Consider the following 13,385-nt stretch of genomic DNA (forward strand, 5'->3'; position numbering starts at 1 on the left):
TTTTTGTATATGTAATACCTTCTTATCTTATATGTTTTATCTTATCTTATATGTTTTTGTATATGTAATACCTTCTTATCTTATATGTTTTTGTATATGTAATACCTTCTTATCTTATATGTTTTTGTCATGTATGGTCTTTGTTTTATAATCTGAAGCACAGTGCCTGTGCCTGTCATATAAAATGTGCTATATATAAATAAACCTGATTTGAGCTGCAGAGGTTTAATGTACCTTAACCTGGTGGGCTGTGATTGGCTGCTGCTGAACCAATCAGCTGCTGCTGCTCAGACCTTCCGTACATTCACTCAGTGTGATCTACCAGCAGCACTCACTCAGCGGAACACGGTGAGTGTCTGTGAATCTTCACTCCTCCTCTGTGGAAAAATAACACTTTTATAGCTCATTATCCAGCTATGTGACTTTATTAGTTTAACGAATAGTCTCTTAACATGTTACTGTCTCCGACTAGACACTAAAAAGACTTCTGGCTTCTGACTATAGAGAGAAGAGTAGCTTTAGCTCACTAGCTAGATGAGCAGCTAACGAGCTAACAGCTAATCACTAACTAACCAGTTGTAACATGGTTTACGGTGCCAGTAGTTTAATATCCCATTGTATCTCACTTTCTCGCTTTCAGATTATGTAGTTGTGTCTCCACATGTTAACGTGAATTCTTTAAAAACAAATTAAATATAATAAACTAGAGTTTGAGCTTGATGCTAACAGGCTAGCTAACGGTGCTAGCTGTGTTGTGTTGACCGTTAGGAGACTGAAGCGGAGTTTAATGTGTGTCCGACGTGAAGTGACGTTAAACTGTGAGATCAGCTGTGTTTCTCGTGAGTTAACAGTGTTTGTGCTGCTCAGCTCGTCGTATCTTCTCCAGGTTAACACCCAGTAATGGTAGCTAGCATTCACCAGCTGTTCCTAGCCGAGTGCTAACATCTGAAGAGTCCTAATCAAGATACTTTTAGTTGGTTATTTACTAAGATCTCAACCTTTAATGTTAAACTCTCACTGAAGTTATGTTGAGACATTAATACATACAGTACTGGTGTTTTCAATCGGTGTTACGGTCACAGTCTGTTGCATTGAGAAACTAATAGCCACACCCTTCCTTTAGAAACCAACCAGCTATAATGTTGTCACCAAAATAAGTTCTTCTGTTTGTTTTGAATGCCAACATAGCACTACTGGTTCATTTATATAGTCTTAGTTTCACAAGATATACTTTTATAAAAGTTGTATTAAATCAGAAGTGTGTTTGTGTTAATCTGAGATCTGTTGATCTTAAGTTAAGATCCATTTGTACCCTTCAGGCTCTGACACACGATGCCAGATTGAGGAGTAGCCCAGTTAGCCATGATTTTAAGAGTCCACCAGCTTTGTGATGAATGTATTAGACAAACATGTTTTACTGTGTGGGTTGATCAGCAACAGGTTTCTCTCACGGAATAAGTTATGTTTATGTAACATGTGATAACTCACCTCCTGACTTTATTAAGTAGACCCACACAGCCTTTAAACTAAGATAAGATAAGATGGAACTTTATTAATCCCAAAGGAAATTCTTGTGCCAGAGATTGCTCAAAAATACAACAAAATTACAACAAGTTCAAGTGTATAAAATAAAAAAAGTACTATTTCTAGTACCAGTGCCTAATAGAATAACAATTAAGTAAGATACATTTAGTAAAATTAGTAAAGTAAGCTAACAAACAGAAAAATAAGTAACATTGCACATGTTGGACATTAATATTGCACACAATGAACGGCCTTTAAACTAGCAACAAGTCATCCCTCAAAAGCAGCAGCATCACACTGTGTGATTGAGCAAACACTGCACAGCAGATTATTTTAATAATTCTTCTAATCACCTGTTTATCCAATGGAGTCTGGTGTCAAATGATGTCCCTACATTTCTCCATTTGTCTGCCTTTTCTAAACAAATCAGCAACAATTCCAATGTTGTTGTAAATTAATCTAGGCCAGTGATCTGAATGTAAACACTTCCGTATTTGGTTTAATTCAGGGACAGTTTCCTGTCTGAACAGTCTGGTGTAACCGAGTTTTCTGGCTCCCAACCGACCCTCAGCCCCTGCCCGCTGACATCAGTGTACCTGAGGATCTGCCGGCGCCCCCCTCCCCAGATGTAGAGGGAGTTGTCATCTGCAGCAGCCGTGTACACAGTAGGTTAAGCTGCATGAATGTGCTTTTTTGTTTTACTGCACAGATTTTGTGCAAAATGCTCTTTTGCGTAAGGCTTTGCCCATTAGCAAACTGGGATAAATGTTTACATTTTACTTCTTGATCAGGAATGTGGAATAAAGTGTTCATCAGCTGTTCGCAACAATGATGCGCTCTCATCAACAAAGCCAGCAAAAATTCATGAGTAGGTTTGGTGAAGGTTGTCAGCTCAAGTGTTTGATACTTGAAATGTTCTAGTCCAGGCTCATATCTAATCGGGGGGAAGGCTTAGGTGCCTTATCTGATGTCAGGGCTTAGAAGCAAGTTTTGTGACGCCCACATAAATTTACATTTTAAACACAGAAAGATTTATGTACAATTTTTAGGCTAACAAATGCATCAGGCACACGTTTGCGTCACCCTTAGGTGCACCCCCCTCGCCCTGGTAATGGTTTCAGTGTCGTGGTCATGCATGCACCCCCTCTGATCTCCATTTTCTGTTTGTATGGTCTAGTTGAGTAGAGGAGGGTCATTACAATGGCTCTTTGTAGAGTGCCTCGTGTGCCTGTCTCACACTGTGGGTTTCTGGTGGTGCTTCATACGTGGTATTTAGAATTGCAAATGCCGGTCGAGTGTGACAGAGTGGTTTTTGTATTGTTTGTCTCAACGTTTGACAAATGTCCCGCAGACCTAGTATGATTAGTAGATTCAAAGAGGTTCGTAAATGAGATTTTAGTGTGCATCACCCCCTCTTTGACATTTGTACATTAAATGAAGATTATATTTGCATTTCAGAATATCATTTAAAACACAAAGAGCTCTACTTTAAAAATGTTCTCCCCCTGTGCCTCTGTACATGTCCGCATAGAGCCTACGCGTAAACCCTCTGATGACGACATTTTTGCCTGTGACAGTTCTCCTGACACTTAATGTTTTCTAGGCCACGTACGCTGTCTAAATTGTGTCAGGCTGATGGAGTTGATGATGGGTCATTCTCTGTGACCTTTCTCCTACATATTGTAATGACGTTAAGTTATTTGCAGCACTGGAACTCTTACCTACTGACTCTTACACTGATATTTCAAGATCTGTTGCACTTTTTTAAGTCTACGGCTCCACATTACATGTTATGGGTCAGGCGTTGCAAGTTTTTACTAAAGAGGCACTTAATTATTCTTTGATGCCAGTGTTAACTACTGGTTGAAACACTGGCTTGAGTCTCTGGAGTTAAGGAGCATGTTTATGATTTCCTTCAGCTCTTCTTGATTTTTTTTTTTTAAGGCGACGCCCCTGTCGTCATGACAGCTGAAGTCCCATGGTAGTGGGTGGGAAAGAGAGCTCATTTTTTGGCAGAGGAACAACGTTTTAATCCTGTGATGTCAGTGGTGATTTTTCATTGTTGTGGACACTGTACTGACAGGGTGTTCACTCTGAGATCAGCTTAGTCGATCAGCTTCAGGACTTCAGTTACTGTACATAGTGCTGAAGTTTCTGGTTTTGGTCTCTTGCTGCAAAAAAGTCTTTGATTGCAAACAGAATCAGAATCTGCTTTATTTGCCAAGTATGTGAAGACGTACAAGGAATTTGACTCGGGTTTTAAGTTGCTCTCAATGTACTTAAACACAGTCAGTTTGCAGGAAGATAGAAATGCAGCTAAAAACAAGGACGACAAGCTGAACAAAGACAAGTAAAAATAAAGAGAGAACTATTATCTTCATACAAGTGTGTATACAAATATATATAAAGCAACAAAGAGAATTGAATAGGTTTTGAATAGGAGTTGTTTTATGTGTTGATGACGGTCTAAAAGCACTGTTAAGGAGGTTATTCTATTAACACCTTGATTCAAATATAATATTATTGTAATAGATGAATAATGGATGTGCCATGAATTCATTTGAGTCAGGTTATTAAAATGTTTCTTAATGATATTTTCTCATAGACAGTCATTTGAAAAAGCTTGTTTGCTAGCTGAGCCGTTTTCTCTGTTGCTATAAAAGACACAAAGATCCTCTGTCTCACTTTATCGTTCTGTCTGTCCTTTCACAGACCCTTGTGCTGTCCAGTGAAGTTGCCCACCATGCGTGAGTACAAGCTAGTGGTGCTGGGATCAGGAGGCGTGGGAAAATCAGCACTGGTGAGTGACAGCTGCTGCAGCACCGACAACTGTCTCTATATGTTTATTACAGTTTTTGTAGTAAAGTTGTGTTATTGACATGATTATGATGCAATTTGCAATAAATTTGAGTGCGTTAAATGAGACAGAAATATATATTCTATAAATTTGTAGATAGATTCTTAGCGCTACATAAACTGCATTGTTGTACAGGGCTGTATTCTGCAGTTACATAATATGTGGGGATGTAATATTTCAAGAGGCCACAATAAATAAAAGCGAGACTAGGAGGCAAGAATACACATGAGTCATGGGCTGTGCAGCCTCAAGAATATAAATTATCCTTGTTAAGAAATTAAACTGGCTGCTAGTCAGGGATGATGAATCATAATAATTGAAATGTGTTTATATATTTTGGGAAATAGATTTGGATGAAGTAATACAAACAGTGTGCCACTTTTTGATTAGTAAAGACACACTGTCTTGATGTTTTGCTTTGTTTCATTTGTCCATTTCAGACGGTCCAATTTGTGCAAGGCATTTTTGTGGAGAAGTACGACCCCACAATAGAAGACTCCTACAGAAAGGTAAACTCAGAAACACACTGTACACACTGACCTCAATGCAACTCAGTGATTGGCTGTTTAAATGCCTCCACTTGTTTTATAAGTAAAATGTTTGTTTTTTCTCCAACAGCAAGTCGAGGTCGACGGGCAGCAATGTATGCTTGAAATCCTGGACACGGCTGGAACAGTAAGTCAAGTCAGACACGGGCATCAGATGGAGATAGGAGACAAATGTAAACAGGCTGCTGATGGCTTCTCCTATCTGTGATTGATCTGTAGGAACAGTTCACGGCTATGAGGGACCTGTACATGAAGAATGGCCAAGGTTTCGCTTTGGTGTACTCCATCACAGCGCAGTCGACATTTAATGACCTACAGGACCTCCGGGAACAGATCCTGCGAGTAAAGGACACAGAGGACGTGAGTGTTATACTCTTTTTAAACATTAGAATTTTATTTATCAAATGTCTTTTACACTACTGATATTATAATCAATGAAGTGAGTGATTTATTTTAACATTAATTGTAAACATGGCAACGTGGTAGCATCACATTAAAATACTACGGTGTTCATTGACAATATATTTTTTGAAATGCATTAAATGGAAAGAGTAAAAATTAACCAGTAAAAATTTATATCGGTTATATTTGTTCCATCTGATTTTGTACTCCGCTGCTGATTGTTTTCATCATGGATTAATCTGCTGGTTTTTTTATTAATATTTTGGTCAGAAAGAAAATGGTAAAAAAAAAACATCACGCTTTCTTGCAGCCCAAGATGATGTCATCAAATGTCTTGTTTTGTCAAAAGATATTCAATTTACTATAATACTAGACAAGGAAAAGCAACCAAAAGTTCACATTTGAGAAGCTGGAACCATCAACTGTTTTGCATTTCCACATTTTTTTCCTAATTGTAGTACTAGTGACATTAATGTTTCACCCGCTCATGTAATTCGATAAGGCACCTCCTCAGTGTGTGGAGAGTTCCTCCTCAGTGATAACCTTTGGTCGGTGTTTCTCTGTATAATCTGCCTGTGTCGCCTCTCGCGCTCATCACTCCCTCATTAGAGTCCGCTCTGTGGGAGAGAGGGCAGAACGAGGGGGGGGCAGGAACTTTGTGACGGGGTGGAAATGTCAGAGCTGTTAGACGCTATCTGCCACTTTCAGTCTTAACCTCTTCTTCTCTTGATTTAGAGGGAGGACGTGCAGCATGCTGAGTGTGTGCTTTATTTATTCATAGCAGCAGGTTACTTGATAGGTCTTGTGTTTCTTGGTTAAAGGCTCACTCAACATTTTATTTGTGCATGTACTGTATATAAGATCATAAACCTAGAGGATCATTCATGTTTGGCTGTGTAAACATTAAAATGCTATATGCAGTATGATATTGCTTTGGAGATGGAGCCTTTAACATTTCCTTTAATTGATCAGGTTCCAATGATCCTGGTGGGAAACAAATGTGACCTGGAGGACGAGCGTGTGGTTGGCAAGGAGCAGGGTCAGAACCTGGCCCGTCAGTGGAACAACTGTGCCTTTTTAGAGACTTCAGCTAAATCAAAGATCAATGTTAATGAGGTAAGTACGACTATTATAAGGGTACACAGAAGTCACGGTTCGGTTCATGCCCTGGTTTATGAATCATGGACAGTTCAGTACAGCTGAAAAAAAACCAAATACATAAGGATACGTTTCTTTTCATTTATTTTGAGCAGACAGTAGCGCACGTGTCAAAGACGGACACAATCGTCTCGGTGGGGGACTGAGGCAGCATTTTGCCTACTGGCAACTGTTTTCATTATTAAAATAAGGAACATTTCAAACACTTCTGTATTACACTGTATGAACACTGAACAAACTCTTTCCCAAAAGGCAACAGGCTATAAATCTGAAAAGCTTCTCTTATGCTATGAAATAAAAAATACATATATCAATACAAAATAAAAGTTGTGCATTAGAAGGAGTGTTTCAGTTAGTTTCCAATTCAATTGGCTATATTTAAACATTCAAAGCACATTTATGTATTCCGTTTCATCTAGTGGGCTCCGGTTTGTTTTTTCCTCGTCTGGGTGATGTGCGTTAGCCATGTTCGATATGTTTCTATTCACATCTCCTACAACGGAGGAGCAACACAGACACACCGTCCTCGTCTTATACACAACTCTCTCTCCGTTGCCGTTGTAGCTGGCCGGGAAACGGCAGGCGGGTCTTCCAGCACCAGCATTTCATTTGCGCTCACCATAGTGTGACTGACTTGCACGGCTTGCTGTACTAACCTCAGCATATGTTGCTAACAGAGTTCGGTTTGAGGCCCAGCACACCAAGCTGACATCAAAGAACTCGATGAAGGCCAACTGTTGCGTCACCTAACGTCGCCCTTGTCTTGGCCGACAAGTTGCATTTGAACACACGGCAAAGACTACAGCAGACGGCCAGTTAGCACATACGTTTTGCACTTGCGTGAGAGAAATAACTCTCCACACCAGCAGGCGGTGGTAGTCTGTACTCGTCATTCAAAAAGGGAAACCAGAAGACCGAGGACGGCGGATATATAAGCCTACCGACTGCTGACTGTCAGTCGGCCGACCATCGACTTGGTGTGTCAGGGCTTTAAAAGTTTCCACCATTAATCAATAATCATCTGACATAATTTGACAAATACCTCAACCCTTCCCCAACATCCTTTTTAATATCTGCATCACATTTCGTATTTACAGATAATCATTATCTTATCTTTTGTCATATATATATTTTCCGGTTGTTTATATTGTATTGTTTAAAATGTATTATGTCAAGCACAGGAGGGGACAAACGAGCATTTCACTGCACAATGTACAGATATATTGAGCATGTGACAAATAACTTGAATACAAAAAAAAGAAAATCAAAATAGTTTGCAGATTAATTTTCTGGTGATAAGTTGATGCATTAATCAACTAATTGTTGCAGCTTTATGACCCTCTCAGTCATTTCTGCTTTAACAGTGCCAAGAAACATTACATTGAGTATGCCCCCCTACTTTTACGAGATGTGTATTGATGAGAAAACATTACAAGCATGAGTGACTTTGTTGTATATTGAGAGCTGCAAGCTATATATTACAGTATAATATAATCTACTTCATTTTTTATGAGAAAATTACTAAAATGACATCAGTGACTTTTAAGATATTAGTTCTGTGATCGTTAAAGCAAAAATCTTGAGACGGTTGAACTCTCTTGTTGTAGATTTTCTATGATCTGGTGAGACAGATCAACAGAAAAACGCCGTTGGAAAAGAAGAAGACAAAAAAGAAGTCGAGTTGCACGCTGCTCTAAAATGCCCTCCCACAGCAGCTCCAGGCCAGGTGAGTGGGTGTTGAATCTAAATTTATTCCAGACATGAGCAGGGCTCCCGCTGCTCACTGAGCTCTGGATTGTCACTGAACGTTTAGAGGTTTTATTGCAGTAATTATTTGAGTAATTTCATTAATTTTGACGGCACGCATGCATGTATTGTGTTGCGGTAACAGGATAAACTGAGTAAAATGGGGTTGAAAGCATCACTGATGTCTCTGACACAAAGATGACACATAAAGTAAATCTTTTGAGGTGGGAATAGAATAAATGAAAACCCTCTCCGGTCCCTTTTTGCCCTTTGGTGCCATCAGTTATACCACCTTCTGTTTTCATATGATGAAAAGGAAACCTGGAACCTTAAATGATGTGTGAAAATCCATTTTAGGGCTTCATCTTTGAATTTGATCAAAGAGGATTTATAGTGTTTCATATAAAAGTATCAAGCTGTAAGCCTTTCATGAATGTTGTGGCTCCACCTGCTGATGGAGCGTTGTAACTGTAATTGTACTACAATATACCAGCATTACTTCATGTTCTGGCCCATTTTCTACAAATGACGCACTGTATTAATGTGCTAGACTTTACATTACCAGCCACTGTTCCCCAAAGCATGTTTTTCTGTATGCGTTTCCCCCGGTTTGTGAATGTAAATCATTAGTTTACAGTCTTTTCACTTTCATATGAAACTCGATCTGGAGACGTGAAGCTTGGTTGAAACGTGTAATTCATCACAGTGACGATTATGTCTGCTGCCTTTTCAAATGAAACTACTCTGCCTTGGAACACTATGAGAATATAACTCAGACATCAATAAAAGCAGACGTGTTGTTCCCTGTGATGGATTACCAACGCAACAGCATGCTTTGTGTGTTCACTATTTTTTCAAGTCAAGTTTATTCGCTGTAATCGTTCCTCCTGTTCATACTGGCCAAGAAGAAAGCTTTCCTTATACACCAAGGAAAGTGAAGGGGGGACAGAATTCACAGTCCTCGTTTGGACTTTCCAAAGTTTCAGTATTTTTAGTAAAATCCCTCTTTGTGTCACCATCCCACAAAAAGACTATTACTGTGGAAGATAACCACTTTATTTGTCTCACTCGGACTGCTTAAGCATATTAGCTTCAGGTAAACTTTGCAATACATTTCAGCACAGAACGAGGACTGTAGATTTTGTCCCACATCACACTGAAAGTGCAATATCACAGTTTGTAATTGGAGAGGAGGGAGTCAACCTGTCTGCCATCAATCTCGTTCACCAAAACAGTAACGTTTAAGAGTTGTTTGTAAAGTCGGCATTAGATGAATATGTACATATAACATTGCATTATGCCCTTTATTATTTTTCAAAAGTGTCCAAAAATAAGTGTTTCCTTGATGGATTACCAAGCCCCTGGATGGATTATTAGTGACGGCTCGTTGTAATGGCTGGACGTTGTGCTGCAGGATAGTTTTCATAGTAAGTCGCTACATAAAGGAGTTGCAGAGATATCTTTAACAGTATGAAGTGAGTGCTTTTACAATCGTGGGCGACTGACGAGACCCCAGAGGGTTAAGGTTATCACTGCATTAATAAGATCATTATAGGACTCCATCTCTAATCAAACTTCTTTTGTAATCTTGCAGTCGGTCATCTGCTCCATCTCATAGATGTCCCAGATTCTAGGGGTCCACTAATTGCACGTGGGTGGCTCAGGCTTTAACCAATTAATAGTAAAACTCTTCGTTGCTGTGATTAGTAAGATCTGCAATATATAATTGTCAGGTCTTCCCTCTATGCCTTCAGGTTTTACCCCTAATAAGGCGATTTGTGGGTCTTGAGGGAAATCAGCGTGGAATACCTCTCTAAGAGCTCGATATACCTCTTTACCAGAGTGGTCTTAGTTTAGAGCATGACCAGACTATGTGGAGATGACTTCCTATATATGCTCCACAATTTCTCTGACATTTCTAAGTGTGTATCGGGCCCGCCTATATCTGTGAAAATATCTGGCAATACCTTTACACTTGAATGCTTCAGAGCATATTACCTTCCAGTCCTCCCTTGATATCTCTTGTTGCATCTCAGCCTCCCATCTTTCCTCCTGTGGGTTTTACAATTTTGTCCCAGTCTTTGTGTTTTGTTAAATGTCTTAATTATAAATACCTAAAAAATTGTGTTTTAAGGAGGATAAATTAATTAATTAATTAATTGTTCAAATGGCTTGCTATCGCACAATTGGTGTACATAATTAAGTCCATATTCTGACCATCTTTTTGCCTACGCTTGTCAGAAGAAAAATTGATCTGGATAGCCGAAATGAGGCTGGCATTGGCTTTTTTCAATGTTAAGCCATCTGTGAGATCTCTGATCTACACTGTCATAGGTTTTAGTTAGGTTGCCCAAAAGTATTATCTAAGATTTGGTAGTCCTAGTCATCTTACTGTTTTTGAAAGTTGCAAAGTTTTAAGTCTGACTCTTGGATGCTTCACATTCCAAATTAATTCAGAGAACAATCGGTCCAATTTATCAGATGAGGACTGGTATCTCAAATGGTGGTATTTGAAATGGGTAGAGCAACCTGCGCAGAACATTCATCCGTATGCTGTCTATGCTAGTATGGACAAAGGAAGCTCTGTCCAGAAAGGGATGTTTTAATGGTCCGTATGAACAGGATGAATTATTACAGCAAGCAAAACCTGTTTCAATGTTCATATTGACACCTGACTATTACTTTAAGACATAAAAATGTGAACCTATCCCTTTAAGTGTATGATTTGTATGAAGGGGATAACTGGTTTATAATAGTGGTTGTCCACTCCTTTGTTCTATGAGTGCGTTATGACATGAGAGGATGTGATGTGTTCAGTGAGCTTGTCCAAACTACTGTAGCCACTGAAGGTTAATTATGACCACTGTGAAGTAAATGGTAAAAATAAAGACAGCTATTAACAAGACTTCAAAGACTCTAAAACAGGGGTCTCAAACTATGGTCCCAGGGTCCAGATCCAGCATATGTAGTTCAAATTAGGGCTGTGTATTGGCAAGAATCTGGCGATACCATACGTATCATGATACAGAGGCTACGATTCAATATATTGTGACACTGTAAGCAAGGAGATATATTGGGATATTTTAAATCAAGTTTTTTGGAAAACTGTCATAGTATAATTACACAGCACCATATGCATACAATCTGAGTTAAAATAAAGTTAACTTTATGTCCTTCACAATATTTAATATGTACTGACATGATTTTTATCTTGCTTGCAGAAACTTGTAATGATTAACTGTTTCCCAGTGGATCGTGCCAGCATTCCAAGTCCTCTCCAGAGCATTTTGAAAAAGGCCGACAGAGATACTTCACCACTCGCAAAATGGCAGGAGACGGCACATACTCTCAAGATACTCTTCTCTGCTTTTTAATGGCGAAGAAATCCACCTCTCTTTCTTTGTATTGTCAGCCTGATGACAACTCTGTTTTTGTTTTATTTGTTGTGTTTTTCCTCTCCAAGGTGTCTTTCTTTTTGAAATATCGGTGTAAAAGAAGAGACCGTGGGTTTAAATCCATATATGGGAACTAAAATGTTTTATTAAAAGTAACATCAATCTTTGGCATATTGTGACAAATACGTTTGCAAAAAGAAACCATGTGAAATGTTGGCCTTCTCATACATTTCTGCACTAACCGTGTCAACAAAGATGCTTCATTGTCCATAAGTTACTCACTCCTACTTACAGGGATGTGTATTGATGAGATAACATCTTTCCTAAGTGACTTTGTTTTTTATTAAGAGCTGCAAGCCTTCCATATTTCCCATAATATATTCTACTTCCATTTTTGCATAATAAAGCTAAGGAAATTAGTATTTTATAGACTGATGAGGGGAAAATGGTGCGTTCTGATTTGTGTCTTGAGGCTGAAAATATATTGTACTAAACCAACTCTAACATTGCTGTCACAGATGATTTTCCAGCTTTTATGAATGATTAAATTTTAGTACATTTTCATTATTTTTGTCTTGTTTTCTTTCCTATATTGTATGTGTGTTTTCCAAAGTTGTTAGATGTTTTATCATGGTTTGATAGAATGAAATATAATTCTAGATGTGGGGTAAAGTATGAACACTTTAACAACACTTTTAATGGTTTTTATAAATCATGTGTTTTCTCCACAGCACACGACAGCTGAACTTGGTAAAGTACTGCTCAGGACACCCAGTAGTGAGAGGATCATTACCTCCAAGAGAGTCTCGACAAGCTTAAAGTGTAACTGTAGTGTTTCCTTTTGCAATAAACGACAGCCTAAGCCCAAGTCACCAGAGTTTTAGCCGAGGAGTTGATTCAGAGAAGAGAGGAAGGAGCACAGAAAGAGGAACCCCTCCCAAGCACATTGGGAAACTGTGATCAGATGGTTGACTTGAGGCAAGTGAAGGCAGACGAGGCTCACTCAGCTGATCTTCCTCAGGATGATGGTGAGACACAAAGACCTCTTTAAGATGTCATAACACTTAACTGCAAACATAACCTCGTGATTACATGAGTGGAAGTGGAAGGAGTTGAGTTTTACACCAGAGCACAGGGGTGCAAATGCGATAGACGTTTTCTAACTGCTTTCTGTGCCATTGAAATTTAACTTTACAGTTATGGAAAGTACATTTACTAAAGTACAATGTTGAGGTACTAGTATGAGTAGGTAAGTATATTAAGTAAGTATAGTAAGTATAAGTACATTTATTTATATAGGACCTCTCTAGATCCAAGTCTGCGCTTTAATTGAGTATTTCCATTTTGTACTTAAAATGATTGTATATTTTACTTATTTTTATTTATCTGACAGCTACCTATAATTACTACTTTAAAATACCTATGATAATCTTATAAAATATGATGTATTGTTAAAAATTAACCCAGTAGTTCCCAACTTTTTTGCTAAGAAGACTGTCTAGTTGGGTCCCCTTGTATCTGTGTTAGCAGTTCCACCTAAGAGATTTCCCATCTAAACCTCTCCGATGGTTTAATTTAAACATTTTTAAAACCCAAAGAGGTAAAATTTTCAAATATTTAATAAAAAAAAGCAAAGATTAGAGAAAGGTCCAAAAAATGAAAACAAATTCTTCTTCTTTCCCCCAGTGTTCATCTTACCACCTCTATGATTTACTGTATCTTATGACCCTTTTGACCCCTAGGGTTGGGCACCAT

The 13,385-nt window shown here is 38.6% G+C and overlaps 1 protein-coding gene across 1 annotated transcript; it reads left to right on the forward strand.

The window, feature by feature from the left end:
- The first annotated feature begins 217 nt into the window (after positions 1–217).
- Positions 218–12,197, forward strand: rap1aa (RAP1A, member of RAS oncogene family a). The gene is made up of 9 exons (XM_074643439.1): positions 218–348; positions 2,033–2,189; positions 4,237–4,324; positions 4,822–4,890; positions 5,000–5,056; positions 5,149–5,289; positions 6,304–6,447; positions 8,097–8,215; positions 11,457–12,197. The coding sequence occupies exons 3-8, from the start codon at positions 4,268–4,270 to the stop codon at positions 8,184–8,186; spliced, it is 558 nt and encodes a 185-aa protein (XP_074499540.1). The 5' UTR covers positions 218–348; positions 2,033–2,189; positions 4,237–4,267; the 3' UTR covers positions 8,187–8,215; positions 11,457–12,197.
- The last annotated feature ends 1,188 nt before the right edge of the window (positions 12,198–13,385 follow it).

The sequence above is a fragment of the Sebastes fasciatus genome, chromosome 8 (assembly GCF_043250625.1).
Source record: "Sebastes fasciatus isolate fSebFas1 chromosome 8, fSebFas1.pri, whole genome shotgun sequence".
NCBI classification, from domain to species: Eukaryota; Metazoa; Chordata; class Actinopteri; order Perciformes; family Sebastidae; genus Sebastes; species Sebastes fasciatus.

Excerpts from the sequence above, each read along its gene's own strand:
- rap1aa (XM_074643439.1), top strand. The coding sequence starts at position 4,268 with ATGCGTGAGTACAAGCTAGTGGTGCTGGGATCAGGAGGCGTGGGAAAA. Across the intron at positions 5,057-5,148 it reads TCCTGGACACGGCTGGAACA|GAACAGTTCACGGCTATGAG; the intron begins GTAAGTCAAGTC and ends ATTGATCTGTAG. Across the intron at positions 5,290-6,303 it reads GAGTAAAGGACACAGAGGAC|GTTCCAATGATCCTGGTGGG; the intron begins GTGAGTGTTATA and ends TTAATTGATCAG.